This window comes from Channa argus, chromosome 13, assembly GCF_033026475.1.
Source record: "Channa argus isolate prfri chromosome 13, Channa argus male v1.0, whole genome shotgun sequence".
Taxonomy (NCBI): Eukaryota; Metazoa; Chordata; class Actinopteri; order Anabantiformes; family Channidae; genus Channa; species Channa argus.
Window position 1 is genome coordinate 20,123,674 of NC_090209.1, and position 17,617 is coordinate 20,141,290.

Here is a 17,617-nt window from a genome sequence, read left to right on the forward strand (position 1 = left end):
GACAAACTGTGCAGGGCCAAGAATGACATCACATTTGGACTATGGATCGGGGGGACTTGACTTCTCTTCATTTTTTTCTTTTGGCCGTATGTGATGTTGTTTGCATAGCTTGGACAGAGTTTATAAATATAGAGAGGATGGCAGACAAAACAAAGTTCAAACTTTATTTCTAGCAAAAACTTCGTCCCCAGGTCATCCAGTGAGCTGACAGTCTGAAGAAAAATTCTAACATTATGCTGGATGGAAAACACAGCCAGTGCTGCATCATTATACAGTAGCTCATGCTGCCAGGAAATACCTACTGGTTATAAAATCTGGTCCTTCTTCTTGAAGTTTAAAAGAAAAAAAGAAAAAGTCACAAATGAGAGCTATAGTTTGAACAAATGTATGGTTGTGTCTCTTCTAAACTGGCCACATTTTAAATGGTGTAAAGGCTTAAAAACACAGAAAAGCCAAAATGTGGGGAATTCTGCAAATTCAAAAGGTTTGAGCCAGCAGTCTTGCTGTGAGACAGTCCTGACTATCTGGTAAGAGTTGGAATCGATCAGATATTGACCGAGGGGGGGGGGAATCCTTGAAACCTCTGCGGCCTTTTTGTCAGATGCCCATAAATGTTGTAGCTCAGAACTTCAGGCTGAATCCTGGACCAACTGCAGATGCTCCCTGGTTGCTGGTTGTCAGGTGAAAGCCTGTGTCTTTCAGGTCATCATCACCCTGGAGAGATAACAGGAATTAAAGTTAGCTTGCAGTAAAAGACAGTTTTATCACCCCTCATGCAGTTTTATTTCTTATATATTTATTACAGAACTGATCAATACTACACTGGTTACCTTTGGAAAACCCTGAACAAGGTATTTTGATTGTATTCTACAATTATGCATGAACATTATTATCATGACTGGTATTATTATTTTGTTTTGGTGTCAGTAGAGAAACCACAGTGAGAATAAAATGGAGATAAAGAATGAAAACCTTCACATGGTGATGCCTGTACGTCTGTACTCTATTTAACACAAACAGTGTTTGGAGGGGCTGGTAGCTGTATGTAATGGAGAAAGTGGAGCCTAATGCGCTTACCAGTTGACTATAGCCCAGGCCTCCCTCGGGTGGACGAGGGCTGGTGCCTCTTTTCACCCTCTGTTGCTCACTCTTGGCCGGCCAGGTTGGGAACATGGACGGGTCAATGGGCAGCGGCGTCTCTCTGAAATACTCGTGCTTGAGTGCCTCGTCTGCTATGATCCTCTTACTGGGGCAGTAAGTTAGGAATCTGCAAAACAGTGACTGGCCAGGTTAAAATGGAAATGCTAAACATTTCAGAGATGTTTAAAAATAAAGAAGTATGGGCGACAACGTAACTCACAAAGTCCTGTGTGTGGAGTGTGATGGTAAAAAAAAAAAAAAATTATAATTGTAAACTGGAGTCTCCCTTGATAAAGAGGATACCTGGTCACAGAGCTTTGATTGGCTTAATTTATTTACCAATTTAATTCGACCTGTTGTTTTCCTGAGGCCAGTCCTTCAGGTTAGATGTTAAATCAGCTATAAAAACAACAATTAAACACAACATATAAATTGTAACAGGAAAGGATGAGCAAAAACATTAAGCATAAAACTGGGACAAGACCCTAAAGATCTTAAAGACAAGCATCATGTAGCGGTGTGTACGAAACAAGTGTTTAATAAAAATAGTAAGTCGCTTAAACACAGCAGCATAAAAACATATTATTAGCCAAACTATGGAAGATGCGATCGGATTGATACATACATTTATTAATGAGATGGACGTTTCTGCCCCATCTGTCTGATGTCTGCCTATTAAGATTTGGACATTTGAGGACCCCAAAGAAATAAACAAGAATTTTACACTGTATGGGATGTTAATAGTGAGTGTAGGAATCTAATGTAAAAATATGCTTTCACTATAACATTACAATTAAACAGACACACTGAACAGAATAGAGGCCAGTGGGTTGGTACAAGGAGTCCTAATTTTACATGACAGGATCGACACAGCATAATGAGTATCTGCTCAACTGTAATAATTGGCTTTTTGGAATCTACCCTAAGCATGAGGAGTGTGGTAGATGACAACAACCTGCAAAGATTTTACAAAAAAAGAAGCATACTGTTTTTATGTAGAAGGAATGCCTGAGAAGAATTATTGACTGTGATTACAGTGATATTAGCTTTATGACACATGTGGCCACTGGCATTGGGTTAAAATTATTGTTTTTGAGATTCCAAGAATGTGTGCTCTTTCTGCACCTGTGGACGGGCTCCTCCTTAACACCAAAGAGTCCTGCTGGGTTTTATTTGATTCATAAAAACATGTTTACAGTATATAAAGAGAAAAGAAAAATATTAATTCATTCATAGGATTAAAAAAAAAAATAATAATTAAAAATTTATTGCATGCAATACCACTGCTCAGGTTGGTAACCTGCCTGAGCAGTGGTTTTCACACACTTTCTACATGGGGGGGGTGTGATATTTCAAACTGTTCTGTGACTACCTGCAAAACCACACTTCTAAACTGCTGCTCCATTGCTCTGTCTGAGGCAATTCTCTACGAGTTGACCTCCTGTAGCCTGAAGATGTCCCTGGGTAAACACTTCTGACAGCTGAAACATTTTAGCAGTGCAGGGCGGGCGCAAACTTCCTCTGAACCGTGATCCCTGTGCAGCACTGGGGACATGTTACCATTCTCTGCAGCTGTGAGGAAACTAAGCAATATGGTTTTGTCATTTACAGGTGTAGGCAAAAGGCTCTGGGGGTGGGTGAAGATTTGAGAGGAGGGAACCCTTAAATAATACTGATCTAAACATATTAAGGAAATTTATTGTGTGAAATTAATTTTCTGTATTTAATGTGCATTTTCAATGTGGAGCGGAACATCACCATAGTGTGTGTGTATAAAGCAGAACAATGAAATGGAACACGATTACTGCTGAGGCAAGTTGATAAATGATCAGTCTGCTACTGTTGTCATGTTCTAAGTCGGCTTGGCAGAAATGCACTGAGTGAATAAAACGCTCTGGAAAGAGTTTGACAGCACTGTGTTCATCCAAGTAAGGCAATTTCCACTGTGGGAGACATGCTGATTGTTACTGATATTAGTAGTTGAGAATTTGCCCTTCATTGTTCTACCAATAACAGACTGAAAACCCTGTCATGAATTGTTGTTAATATAACGCATGTGTGGATAGTAGCAAGACTAATTCAATAATTTTGTCCACATGTAGGAAACTAGACAGGAAACTAGATAGTTTTAAGCTGTTGTATTAATACTACTCACTTTCTTTTATTGCAACTGGCAGACAGAAAACAGCTGGAAGTGTTGTAGTAAACAAGCAGTGCAGTGTGTGAGGTGTAATGTTGGGACTTTTGTTGAATAAAGCAGCCTTTAGGAAACCTACTTGTTCATGAGGTCAAAGCCTTGGTCAGAGAGCAGTGCTCCAAAGCGTTTTCGCAGGTTGTTGTAGGGATACTCTGTGAAAGTCATCTTTTTCACAGCGGGCAGCTCATTGTAGTTGGGCCAGATCTTCTCACTGGGTGACCCCAGATCCTACAGACAAAACATGAGCCAGCAGGCATACTGAGAGATGGATATAAGATATTCCCATTTTGATAGAGGTGTTCATCAACCACAGACATGTGGCAATAGACCGGGGTTAAGTACATTTTAATACTTTAACTTATCATTGCTAAGTACTGTAGGGAGATTTTAGGAGCCCTGAATGATATCAGTCTACACTGCTGTCTCCCTGCCCAGTATGTTGAGTATCACAGTTTCACATTATTATCAGCTTAGTTGACAACAACAGCTCCACACTGTGGTACAATGTCAAACTGCAGGCGGAGATATTCTGACAGAAAACACTTAAGATTTACACAGTGTAAACATATAAGCTACACCCATTATGGTGAGGATTTACTTCATTGCATGAGGGCAGATGAGGGCACTTACCTTGAAAATCTTGTTAATTTGGTCAATTTCAGATTTTCCAGGGAAAAGAGGTTTCTGGGTTAGGAGCTCGCCAAATATGCAGCCCACTGACCACATGTCCACAGCTGTGGAGTACTCCTGTGGAGAGAAGAGCAAACACATTGGCAATCTGCAGAAACAAAGTAGACAGTCTTTCTGGCGTGTTGCTGTGTTTGAATTTGTCTTTTCTGTGAAAGTGTATGTGCAGCGACACACTGCTGGATCTCTGCCTTATGGCTTTGTAAATCATACACTGTTAAACTCAAACACTATTTTGTGGTATTTGTTATCATTTCAGCTTAATGATTCACAGATGTCTTTTCGTAGAAATATGTATTTGGGTAAAACATGCAATCAAGATGAAGTAACCAACTCTAGCACATAGAAGTACATTTCCTTAACGTATGTGGTGGAGGCCTTTGCATAAACAGGTTTCTTATACAAAACATGCATGCAGCATTAAGGTAGAAACACATTTTCATATTCCTAACAGCTTAGGATACTGTGGAAACTATTTAGAAAAAGCATCTGGCTGGCAACCAGACACAATACTGTTTAGAGCTAAATCTGTATCCAACACACATGTCTTTTTAACCACAAGTCACATTTGATAGACAACTCTGGCAACTAATATAAAATAAATTTCAATGAGAAACAGCAGTTTCTGACATTGCTTTCTAACTCAACTACTGGTATTTCATCTGCTCCTGCAATGTAGGGAGGCAGTGTGAACTTGAATTCTCACCTTGGCTCCAAGCAGTAGATCTGGTGAACGGTACCACAGGGTCACCACTACCGGGGTGTATGGCTTTAGGGGGGAACCATACTCCCGAGCCAAACCAAAGTCACCAATCTACAGCAAAAGACAATGACAGAAAAAAAAGAACTATGGGACTAATACATTTTATTCTGGGGGAAACCCCAAACAAACAGACAAATTACTGTAAAGCCTGTTTATTTTGCTTTATTATTATTATTATTATTTTTAAGATATGGACACAGTCTGACTATGTTTTGGATTTTGCCAGAAATCATGCACTAATTGACCTTTAGTAATCATGTGTTGTTTGCGCAACTGTGCTGCTGCTAATCCATCATTGAATGATGGATTAAAGGAACCCATTCTTTGAGTTTTTATACTCTTTAGTGTTTTCTCAGTACACCACTTTGAGGTAATATTTATCAAAACCTTAATTACAGGACTCTAACTGGCTGAAGACCATTTACTCTTCAGTGCCCTTAAGGTTTCACATCTTCATCTTGGATTTAACATTAATTTGATTGTGGCACAAGTTAGTAACTATCGATCAATCCACGAAATTAAAGGGAATAAGTCATTTTTTTTCAATACTGCACTTTAAATAAAAAAAAAAAAAAAAAAGATAAAAGACAAACATAATCCAGCTGTTAACAGCTGTCTGGATGAAAACCAACAAACACTGGATTAAATCACAAAAACACAGATATAATAAACCCACACTGGGAGCGACTTTTATACATTTTTTTGTGTCCCAACACCTCAAAATGCAAATTTAATCTGCAAATTACAAATCTGCCAAGTTAACTGTATTCACTACTTGGAGAAAGCCAGTCTAATTGGATTTGGCTTTTGGACTGCTGAAATTTGAACCTGAAAGTATCATGTGGACTTTGATGTTCAATTTCATGGAACAAAACTGAACATTTTTCATGCTGTAGTAACATTCTGGGTGGAAACATTTGCAAATACAGTGGAAAGCAGGAAAACTTGTAGCGACCAACAGTCTATTCCAAATACTGAAATACCAATCAAGTTTTCATTAAGACCAGGCTGAAAATCCCAAATTCCTTGAACCGTTTATCACATTGGGGGTTGCAGCAGTGCTGGAGCCAATCCCAGCTGCCATTGGATGAATGGCTAGGTACATACTGGATAGGACAGTTAGTGACCAATATAACCAAACTAAAAAAAACAAAAAACAAAAACAAACACAACGGAAATGCTAAATCTAGTTTTCCATTTGAAAAGATGTGGTTGTATTGTAAAAAAAAAAAATAGTCAAATTCAATCTTGCCTTGAGGATACCCTTATGGCTCAATAGAAGATTGGACGTCTTCAGATCTCGGTGGAGGATCCAGTTATCGTGGAGATGTCGAACTCCTCGAAGCAGCTGAATCATCAGAGTCTTTACCTCACCTGAAAGAAAAATGTCATGCTTAAACAGAGGTGTTATGCATTGAAGAAGAGACCTAAAAGAAAAAAAAAAAAGAAAGAAAAACAAAATTCAACCTATGTTCAAGTTCAACCTATGACACACAGGCAAATCTCACATTACCTGGCAGAAAAGGCTGCTTCATGGTTTCCATTAAACTCTTTAGATCATGTTCCACGTAGTTCATCACAATGTAAATCTTGTCCATATTGCTTCCGACAACTATTTCCTGATGGTGAGAAATAAACATAATTTTCCTAAAACACCACAAATTAAAGTGTGTATATGTTATGTTAAATGTAATTGAGTATTTTTCAAGACCTTACCCTCACTGTGACAATATTTGGATGTTGAGCTTTGAGAATTGTATTGATTTCTCTTAAAGAGGTGATAGGAAAGCCCTCCTTCTCCTTCTCCATTTTTAGTCTTTTAAGGGCCACAATCTCATCTGAAATGACATGAAATATATTATTTATTATTTCATCAACAACCACAAGAGAGAATCGTAAAAGCAAATGAATTCACATGTTAACTTTAATACCGGTCTTTTTGTCCTTGGCTCTGTATACCACACCGTAGGTTCCCTCCTCTATTCTGTTCAGACACTGGAATTCCTCAACACTGCGACAACCCTGCACAAAAAACATACAATGTTAATGAAGATCTCTAACTTGCATTACATGATTACAAATACATGATTGTAATTTATATTGATGCTGATAATTCTGCTTTGTTGCTACGAACCTGCAAAGCAGGCAGATACTTGGGTAGCTCCTTCTTCAGTTCCACAGGTGAAATTGGGGGAGAGTCAGGGACATAGTTCCCTTCAGGAGTGGGGGAGCGTGAGTGAGTCTGAGAATGAGGGGTAGGGTCACCCTCATCTGCTTCATCCTCCTCCTCTTCCTCCACATCGTCTCCACTCTCCTCAGAGTCATGGTCAAAACGAGATTCTGGCACTAAAAGGCAAAAGTTAAAGTTAGTGTAGCTTTTTATGGTAATTTAAGGTTGCATCTAACAATTGTTAATATGATGATTATATTATTTATAATTATTTTATCATTTATCAGTCTGCTGATTAGGTATTGAAGACAAACCAGGGCTGTCAATTACCTAACACACACACACAAAAACACACACACACACACACAAAAATAAGACAACAAATACGAAATATTGATCTTTTTTTTTTTTTTGGTCCTTTCGGCTTATCCCATGAGATATTGATAAATAAATAAGAAAAAAACCCAGCTAGAGAAGTAAACATAAATTAAATTTGGACCATTCTCACTCCTTATTAGGGAAGGGGGATGCGTTGAACAGTTTAATAGCCACTGGAAGAAAGGATCTCCTGTGGCATTCTGTGGATAACCTGACTGTGATCAGTCTCTGGCTGAAAGGCTCCTCTGTGCAGCCAGCACGCAGTGCAGTGGGTGGGAGGGATTGTCCAGGATTGAGAGGAGCCACGCTACTGGCCATGCAACCTTTCAAAACTGTCATAAAAACTCAAGACTCATCTACAATTTAGTTCAGCTAGAAAACATTTGAATCATTAGAATACTTTCCAGCAATGCCCCTTAAAGGAGCTTCCTCATTCAGTAAAATGCCAAATTAGAACTGGTGATGTCACCTTTACACAGACATGACAGCATCACTCACCTGCTGCTATGTGATTTCCATTTTCCCTCTCTTCTTCAAAGTCCTCTTCTGATTGCTCATCTTCACTCACATCCTCTGAAAACAAGGAAGCTGCTGTTTTACCGCTGCGATGCTGTAAAATTAAACCTATCATAGCGACACATTATTCACAAACAGTCTCACCTGCACTCTGCTCAGACCTCCCAGAGCCTGACACTGATTCCTCTTCTTCTTCTTCTTCCTCCTCCTCTTCTTCTTCTTCTTCCCCCTCACTCTGGCTGCTGGATTCCTCTTCATCCTCCTCCTCTTCATCAGAACCTGATGCTGATGCTAGACAAGAATTCAAAGATTATACACCAATTTTACAATATGATCTGAAGCAGTCAACCTAGAAGTCTCAAACGTCCGTGTCAGCTTGCAATTGTTGGTTCTTGTGGTGTTACACTGATCAGGCATATCATTATGACCACCTGTGCAACTTAATGCAATCCAATACAGTGGCTCTGCCATAAATTCTACTTTTACAAAGTTATAGTTTCTCAGTTTTTAGGCTGAAACTGTCAGTAAGGTGATAATGCTACTGTATGTTTAGTATTAAGGTCAAAGTGGCTACTGGAATCATACTGGGGTGCAACATAAGAAGAAGTACAACAATATTAATTTATTTCAACCACTATATTCCCGCTGTGCTTCTGATCTAATCTTGAAAATAACAAAAATAATTGATTGACTATCCTCATTTCATTTTGTGCACTACCAACAACTTCACGCTTCCCAAGTACTATTAAGAGTATGCAGGAATATGCAATTTGCACATGCCTTCTGCTGGTTTCTCAAAGTTTGAATTACCATTACCCATGGAGGATTCTGCTGTGCTGGTTTTTCTTTCACTGTCACTGATGTCCTGTAGGTCTGCTAGAAGGTCTTTGCTCTCTGGCTTCTCCTCCTTCAATGCTGTAGACAAAACCCAGTGAGTGCATTTAATGCAAATGAAGATTCGTTGTACCAGCAAACAAAGACAACCCACAATTAAGAATAAACTTAAAAACATGATAATAAAGACTATGGTATAATGGTACACTCACTTGCACTTTTCCATGGATCACTATGTTCAGATCTGTCCCGGGAAACATGGGTAGGACTGCGGCTGCGGTGACTTTGTTTTGGCTTCTCATAGTCATCAGGTTGCGTCCGATGGTGAGACAGCACTGTGAACGGGAATGTCTTATTATTCACCGCTCTATACTTGACTTTACAGTTTACACACAACCCTAATTGTTGGTGGTAGGACACCAACCCTGGATGCTTTATGTTTAAGGTTTTGGGAAATGTGTGTATTTGTTTTCTTGTGCAAAGTTTTGTAAGAGTTATCAGTGGGATTCTTGTCTGTGTGTTACCTACAGAAAATGAATTAGGATGTGTTTGGCCATGCTTAGCAGAAAAAAATAATAGCACAGGGGGAAAGCTGCTTTGGCTCTGTCCAAAGTAAAAACAACATTTTAAAAAATTCCTGTTGTCCAACAGGTGTTTTGGTTAATTCACCGACCTTCCCGTCTAGACCCTCTTTCTTTGCGTCGCTCATCAGTTCTCCTTTCTCGATCCTTGAAATCCCGTTGCTCTTTCTGCTGGTCACGGATTTTCCGGTCCCGTTCACGCTGGCGTTCCAGCTGCTCTAGTCGGTCCCTGTGTGTTAAACAAAAAACCCCCCCCCAAAAAACAGGTCTCTCAAATTCTGTTCAGACAACCAAAAGCCCTTTTCTGTCATTGCCTATGTTGATAAATCTTGTCTTACTCAAACATGCATTTGGTATATGGCTACACTACTGCTCTATTAACAAATTAACTAAATAATTGTGAAGATTATTCGGATATCCCTACTTCAAATCTGCACTGCAAAGATATTTAAAAAAAATAGAGCTGTAAATCAAGTTTCATGTTATCCAAAAGATTAAAAAGAATTTAGCTGACATTTACAAAATGTTGACACATTACAGTGGTTCATCACTGTATAAACTAACATGAGACCATGAGTATATGTTGCCATTCTAGGGCCAATGCTCACCTCTCTCTACGTGAATGAGCTCGAGCCTGTTCCCTTCTTTTTGCCCTTTCCCAATCTCGTCGGGCTTTGTCTTCTTCCCACTGACGTTTCCTGCGATCACTCTCTCGCTCTTTGTCTTTAGGTCGTACATGTTTTCCTGCTGGAAAAGCATAAAACACCGAGTTGGAACCAGATCCAGAAAAACAGTTCCAAACATGTTTTCAGCTTTAACAGTACTCCTCTACCTCCTTCCGCAGAGTGACTGCGATGACGCCTTTTATCTTTTCTCTTCTCCTCCTTTCTGTGGTGAGATTTGTCTTTCCTAGCTATTTGCTGTGGAGGCTTGATTGCTAATGATTCATCTTCTTCTCCTCTGCAGAAATTGAAAAAAACAAAACAAAAAAACAATGACGCACTAAAAAGTTCCAATCACATTACTGGGTTGTTTAAAAGTTATTGCATATCTACTTTTCAGTTGAAGTATTACATGCCCTAACACACACGCAAAAAAAAAACTCTTTCCTACATGTGCAGCCATGTACCAAATATATATTACTAGTTTATATTAGCTACCTGTCCTCTGTTGAATCCTCCCGTGCATACGGGGAATTACGAATTGTTATTTCCATTCTTTGTTCCCGTAGTTCTCCTTCCTCCGGAGTGTCTCGTTTGGATTCCCGATCATCCGCCTGTGGAACAAGGCTCTGTGGAAACTGCAAAACAACAAACGTTGAATTTTTGATTAAAGCTGTAGCGATATAGATTAGACAGAGATGTAGATTAAAAGCAGTTATTAAAATTAGAAAAAAAAAAAGAAAGAAAAACGCACCATATGTTATGTAATAGAACATATATATTTTCCTAAACAAGTACATAAAAAGTATTCTTTTACATATTTTCTGGCAATATGGCCCGTGAAATACGAGTTTGCCAATATCTTTTATTAAAGCACAAACAAACTGATAAAAATATTGGTATTTGTAGATTACTTATTACAACTCCCATGTTTTCAAGCATAAACAATATACAAGCAGATTTGTAAGTCTTGCCATGGTACAGTTAAATGCAAAAATTCTGTGACAGCTATGATACATATTTGCTATTGACAATTTATCAATATGTGGGATTACACAATACTGTTCAAATACATTACATTTTTCTGGCGCTTGAGATCTGTTCTCTCTTCTAACTCTCTTCTGCGTTTTTTCTCAAGTAGGATTTCATCAAGAGTTTTAACTTTCCAAGTCTCCTTTTCGTCCCCCATCAGCGTCCACTCTGCACCGCCTGCTACACATGACACCAGAGTTCATTACATGTCAATTCAGTGCAACTTAATTTGAATCATTAAGTCCCATTCTTATGTAGAAGTAAAACGAATGGTTCAATGACAGACAGACATTTTTTAAGTCTTTGCAAAACTTAACTGAAAAACGTGAGATTCTGAGGCTTCGTTCTAAATTTGAATTAGTTATTACCGTGACACAAGGCACAAACCACGTCCAGCAATGTCAGCAATGTTAACTTTAATAACTAGACTATATCTTTCATGTTACCACTGCTGCCTAACCAAAACGCACTGTGCGGACGACCTATTTTAAATGCGGCTTGGTGATCATATCTACTGCCAATCATGTACGGGATACGAATGAGACTTATAGCGTTTAAATCAGCGTTTAGCTAGCTGAAGTTACGTTGTTCAAGTTGGTTAGCTGACCAGTTAAGAAGACGTAACGGTAAAGAACTTCCTACAATTATACAGTTGTATATTTAAAAGTACATTTAGTTATTTGACCTTAGTGTTAATATATAAAATATATGAACTCGCTGTGTGTTGAGCCAAGCGTAACGTTACAAAACACATTAGCTATCTAGCTAACCATAGTTAGCTACAAACAGCATGTTCGATTGTTGCTACACAACTACTTTAGCTATCGCCACGGTTCTAAAATAACCACTTGGCGCAATATGTGGAGCTTTAAAGTAACGAAAATATAGCTGCGGCTTTATTTGTAGTTAAAAGCAAAAATATACAAGATAATGCCAACATTTAGTGAGCAGTTATATGGCTAAACATACCTGAATTATGCGCAGCGGTATAACTACACACCGGAAGTGTCTTATTCTTCTTCTTCGTCTTCTTCCTCTGTTTGGCAGAATAGACGCAGCTACGACGGTCCTCCTCAGGTTCGGTGTCGTATTGAACGTCCCATCTAGCTTATACCCATTACAGCCCAGCAGCACGAAGAAAGCACAGCACTTTCTTTATTTTCTTTCAACCCTCCAAGCTAAGTAAACTCGAGTTCTGTTGATCCTTAAGTACAGTTCCTTCATTTTCTTAGTATAACCAGGACAGAGAAGTAAGTCCCATTTTACAGCTCGCTTACATACAGATGGTTGGAATCGATAATAGAACATACCTCTTTGTTTTTTTGCCAAATTTGAGAAGTCACATTATTTATTAAGCAGTGCATTTCTTGCAGTTAATAAAGTAGCATTATTTCAATATTCATTAACTCCCACCTGTGTGCAGGAGCAGACATAAATCCCTCATTACATCCAATTACAATACATACAGTGTAAAAAAACGACTAGCCCATAATATAATTTAATATATTTATTCTACACGGTATGTAGAATAAAACAGAATAGAGATGAATAGTAGAAAAACAAATAAAAAAACACGAGTAACATCTGAAGACATTTTTCATGAATAATCATTAGAATTTGGATGTGTAATTTGCTTTCTTATTTTAAATATTTGTATGTTGTTGTAGTTCATCTTATTTTAGTGTGAAGCTTGCAAATCAATGCTTTCAAAGTAGTTTCCCCAACAGTCTACATTTACCTTTTTACGAAAATACAGTTATTGGATAATAACTCGAGATCACTCCGTTTTGTTATAAACACCAGAGTTCAGTGTTTCTTCCACTTGTTTTGTACTAACACATCTAAAACATGTTGCTCCTCATCAGTGTCATAAAAATTTTCAACATAATTATTTGTGCTTTGCGATGCAAAATGGGCACAGGATGTGGTGAAACTGGGGACTAATGAAAGCACTTTGCTTGAATTGCCCTTTATCAGTGAGAAGGAGTCATATAAGGTGGTGAAAGACAAGAATTTATGACCTCAGTTAGCACATGAACTATGACCAAGGTCCCATAACAGGAAGCATGGGTCTCTGCTAGATGTGGCTTTAAAAGTGCTGCAGAGCAGAGCTGCATGGACTGGTTGTCAACTGTCTCCAGACTAAAACAGGTGAGCATAATTTAGGTTTAACTGAACTCAATCATCAAATTACTGTTTCTTGAGTCTGATTTTTTATGTGTGTGTTCTGGTTTAACACCTGGACAGTAATAGAAAATATTTATATATTTAAATATATTTTAACACCAGATTTATAATTATTATTGCAGACATGCACAAGTAATCACCCTGTCTCTGTTAGAGTGTGTGTCTAGTTTGAGGCGGGAAACACTGAGAAAAGGAATGACTTCCCAAATGGAGTCCAATCAGGCAGAAAGTGTGCAGTATGCTCGTTGGAATGAGGACAACATCAACATGAATGTGGGGGCATCACAGCCTACTGTAATGAGGTGAAACAAAGAGATGCCCAAAAATCTAATCTTAAGTATTCATATTGATATTTTTATGATGTTACAGATAAGCAAATATAAAGTTATATTCATGAAATAAAACAATCTAGGACTAAGTTGAGGCATGGCATTACTAGCATTAGAAGAGAAGGTAATTTCATGTTACAAATTTCAAAGTATGTTACAAAGTTACAAATTACATGTTAAAAAGTATCTTTTAAACCTACTGAAGGTTGCTTTATTGTTAAAATGCATTCCTGTCTCTTTTTCTTGCACATTCACAGGCTCTACAACAGATTTTGTACTGGCAATACTGGGATAGTAGTGAAAACAGCAGGAGCTTTGGCCGCACTGGTGTTCATCTACATCATAGGTTATGTGACCGGATACTACGTCCATAAGTGCGCCTGAGTAAGCCTAGCCTGCAAAGGAAAAAGCTTGACCAAAACAATGTGGACAATGAGGCATTTTAATACAGAAGAGCAATCAACTCAGCTGTGTCTAAAAATGTGTAGCTATGATACATTCAAGATTTATATACATTACATCTCCTCAATTCAGTGGGATTGAGTGTACTTCATTTAACACATATCAAAAATTATGATGCAGGGAAACTAAACCTTTTTTGCTCAATTATCTCAATTTTTATAGTATGTGATAGTTAAACTGCATTGTTGTGCAGAATCAGTAGGTAGACATAATGTTTGAATTTAATTTACAATTGATGTCTGGATTACCAAGAGTTAATACAGTGACAGCTGGAGCCAATATTTTCTTGACTATTACCATGGTGCTGCCAGTGGCTTTTCCTTTACCGTGTGTTTTATTCATTCATTACACTACACTTACCCTTATTTCCCCTTATCCCTTATTTGTGAAGCTTATTTCATCTTGTGTATTTATGTAGCGGCATGTATGTTTCCTTCTCTAAGAGGTGCCTTTTGGTATTTTGATTGGTTGCAGGAAGTTTCTACAGGCTGTAACAGTCCTAGTTTGACTTTGTTCACACAGACCCACTGGAAATCTTGACCTGTGCAGGGTTGGCTAATTTTGCAGCAACCTGGAAGTTAATGAATGACTGAGTTGATCTAACATCTGCAACACTTGGTCTGTCAGTTTGGTGAAAATCCAACCACCAAACCAACCAAACCTCGAACACCAATATCTTTAAATATTTACGCATGATATTCACCAGAAAAGGTTAAGCAAGGTTTACTTACTACAAACAGATGGTCTGAAGCCAGATTATTAAATATTTGGTTTTTGGTTTAAATGTATAACTTCCTTATTTAGAAAATCATTATCAAAGTAATGTATGTTACCTTTACATCATGTTTCAAAGAACTGAGCTAGTCAAGAGCACCTACAATGATGGTGGCTAATGCAAGAAAATAGCACCACCTTCAGAACCTTTGGCTTCATTAAAATGAAATGCTATGAAAACACTCCTGCTAAATATTTTATGTGAAACAAGTGTACAACAAAACTAATTAAACCAATAACGCTGTACTGTTGAAATGAAAGGTCATGTCTGGGCTTCAAATAAATCTACCACTACATTGTCTCTGCTTTTGCTTTGATGCCTTTCATTCCCCCACTGCAGACCTAGGACCCAAGTTTGAGCTAAGAGAAGGGTTTGTTTTTGCAACATCTCTGAAATGTTCACCACAAATGAAATTTGATCACTGACACTGTGCACAGGATTTGCAGTACCTGGAAATGACTGGTTTATAGTGCAATACCAAATGAGACATCCTGTTAAGGACTATGTTTTATAGTTTGAAGACTTTAAACGGGGGTTATATTACTATAACTACAAGAAATAATTATAAGATTATTTAAATGTTTTTTATAACAGACCTTTGACCGCTTGAGATGATTTCCCTGCCAAATTCTTTTTAGACACAGACGTTGTGCTTGAAACCTTCTACATTACACATTTAGAAACATTTCTAATAAATCTGATAAAAAAATGTGTATAAATCAAAGCGGTGACCCTGAAGACCATACCATCAAGACCAACAGTAATGATGTAGATGAAAGATATCCCATAAAGTCCACTGTGTGAGTTTGACACTCATATTAATACAGTGCAGTCTGTGTAGAAAATACTGTACTTCACTGTGCTGATTACTGTAACATACTTCACACAGCAATTACCTAAGGCCTAAAACTCATTGACCAGAAGAAGTATATCTTACCATGATCAGTTTCCATAATACCTCCACAGTCCTGCGTGAAAGGTAAATTTATTAAACTTATTAAAGGACACCTTAACTGATTTTGAACTTGCTTCTTTTGGTTGTAGTTTAAATTGTATGTGTCACTGAATGTCAGAAAATGTCCCTCTAATTTCCCTACATGAACTTCCCTGTAAAAATGCCTCTGGGTCACATCACTTGGGGTAACCTTAAATTCAGATTATGTAATCTCGTTGCTCATACTACAGAGTTTGTAATCATGGGCAACCTGCTTTTCCAGAGCTCCTTTAGATGACATCATCTGAACTCCTAACGATGAAAAACTCCTCCAGGTGCTGTCATCTGTAGGAGCTTTTCAGCTAGAAGCAGGGAAATTGTTTAATATAGTGAAGTCAGAGGAAAGTTTAAAACCATTAATGTACATTTACACCCTAAACTAAAGCCATAGAAACCAAATAAAAAATTGGTGGAGTTGCCTTTTAACAAATCCTTGGTTAACTGTCTGCTCTGAACAGTGTGGTCATTTAAACATGTGCATTATACTAAATAAAATGTTTGTATTGTACTATGGAAAACTTTCAAAACAAGTCGCATAAGGAAAGCTGACACGCAAATTAGTTGGGCCACTGAGTTTGTTTCTATGTTTATTAACATCATTTCCTCTGTATCCGGTTCAAATCACCAGGACACCATATAGTTTGAAAGAGTCCCTTATCTGAACTCAATTATGATAATAAAAAAGCAAGCATAATTCCGGTAGCAATAAATCAGTTTTTCCTTGTGAAACCCATCCAATCAGCTATATTAGTTGATGGACAAAAGCCTCTCAAAACAATCAGTCAGTCTCTATATTTCTATACTGTTGTCTAAAGTGGTACATAAAGTCTTACTTTAATCGAGAACAGAATAGAATAATTTCCCCTGTGAGGAAAACAAGAGAACAAAAGATCAAACACACATTTGTATCAATTACCATTATCTACATTTCAAATACTATGTAATTGCAATATAAAGTATGTAGCATGTGTTTGCCTCCTGCTTATGAAACTATACAGTACATGCCAGATGTCCTACAGATTTATGCCTACAGCAGCATTGAAAAAGAATCTGACTGAAAACATCGGCTGAGGTCTAATAATCTCATACTGCCCTCATGTGTCCAAACAGAAACAAGCTTACACTGAGGAGACACATATTGTACAAAAACCTCATACCTGATCAACAAAATATTTTTATTGTTCTTGGAAATAAATACATTTTAAAAAAGTGATACAGCAGTGATATTTCCAAGAGGACTGGAGGAATAGATTCCATAAATATTGAAAATACAATGGATGTATTTTCTTCATTTTTTTTAATTTAAAAAATTTACAACACAGAAAAGCCTACAAAATGTGAGGGATCTGAATACTTTCCGAAGCAAGTGTAGGCCCTTATGTGTTCGCTTTGTGTTGGTTTGCATCTGACTTTAGTCTTTTTTTGGTTGCTCTGGGTTCCCTGTGCCTGATAGGCCCCTTCAGTATTCCTGGATTCAACACAGTCCACATCTTCGTAGAATGTCCATATTAGGAGGCCTGTTATTAGGAGGAACGTTTTATTTTTGATGAATTGAATTTTTTAATTTTTATTATTGTCACTTTTTGTTTGAAAAATATTTTTGTCCCTATTTCCTTCACTTAACTGAACTGTTTTTAACCACTTTTGGCTGATTTCTGATCAGCTGTGGAGTGGTATTGTGCGTGCAGATGTGGTGGAAATATGTGACGCTCAAATTTAAAATCCTGCTTATTGTATATTATCAATAATTGAACTATATATTCATAATTCATATATTCATTCAGTCATAAAAATGTCGCTTAATGGCAAATAGAGCAGTTTATAGCACCAAGAAACAAGCCCAGTTGCAGCGGAACAGCTTGTCAGATTTTGCGGGGCCGGGCCACTTCTGCCCCCCTCTGGTGGTTGTC

General features: G+C 37.8%; 1 protein-coding gene and 1 long non-coding RNA gene across 8 annotated transcripts; one reads left to right on the top strand and one right to left on the bottom strand.

The window, feature by feature from the left end:
- Nucleotides 1-150: 150 nt before the first annotated feature.
- On the bottom strand, nt 151-12,067 carry cdk11b (cyclin dependent kinase 11B). Of its 7 annotated transcripts, none has more exons than XR_010916378.1 (21): nt 11,930-12,067; nt 11,007-11,140; nt 10,427-10,566; nt 10,099-10,226; nt 9,875-10,013; nt 9,359-9,495; nt 8,898-9,020; nt 8,662-8,766; nt 7,996-8,142; nt 7,834-7,908; nt 6,922-7,133; nt 6,719-6,809; nt 6,504-6,625; nt 6,301-6,406; nt 6,040-6,161; nt 4,731-4,838; nt 3,968-4,084; nt 3,417-3,565; nt 1,766-1,812; nt 1,361-1,539; nt 1,128-1,267 (listed from the first exon to the last, which is right to left on the bottom strand). XR_010916378.1 is itself a non-coding variant. In XM_067527283.1 (21 exons), the coding sequence occupies exons 2-20, from the start codon at nt 11,115-11,117 to the stop codon at nt 1,484-1,486; spliced, it is 2,235 nt and encodes a 744-aa protein (XP_067383384.1). In that variant the 5' UTR covers nt 11,118-11,140; nt 11,930-12,067; the 3' UTR covers nt 1,132-1,267; nt 1,480-1,483. The 7 variants fall into 7 exon arrangements, 6 of the variants coding, with proteins under 6 accessions (XP_067383383.1, XP_067383380.1, XP_067383381.1 ...); XM_067527283.1 differs by having other exon boundaries at nt 1,132-1,267; nt 1,480-1,539; XM_067527282.1 differs by lacking the exons at nt 1,361-1,539; nt 1,766-1,812 and adding an exon at nt 151-714 and having other exon boundaries at nt 1,078-1,267; nt 8,668-8,766; nt 11,930-12,066.
- An 885-nt stretch (nt 12,068-12,952) lies between these two features.
- LOC137140306 (uncharacterized) lies at nt 12,953-15,013 on the top strand. The gene is made up of 3 exons (XR_010916439.1): nt 12,953-13,111; nt 13,302-13,449; nt 13,734-15,013. It is a non-coding gene; the product is annotated as an uncharacterized lncRNA (long non-coding RNA).
- The last annotated feature ends 2,604 nt before the right edge of the window (nt 15,014-17,617 follow it).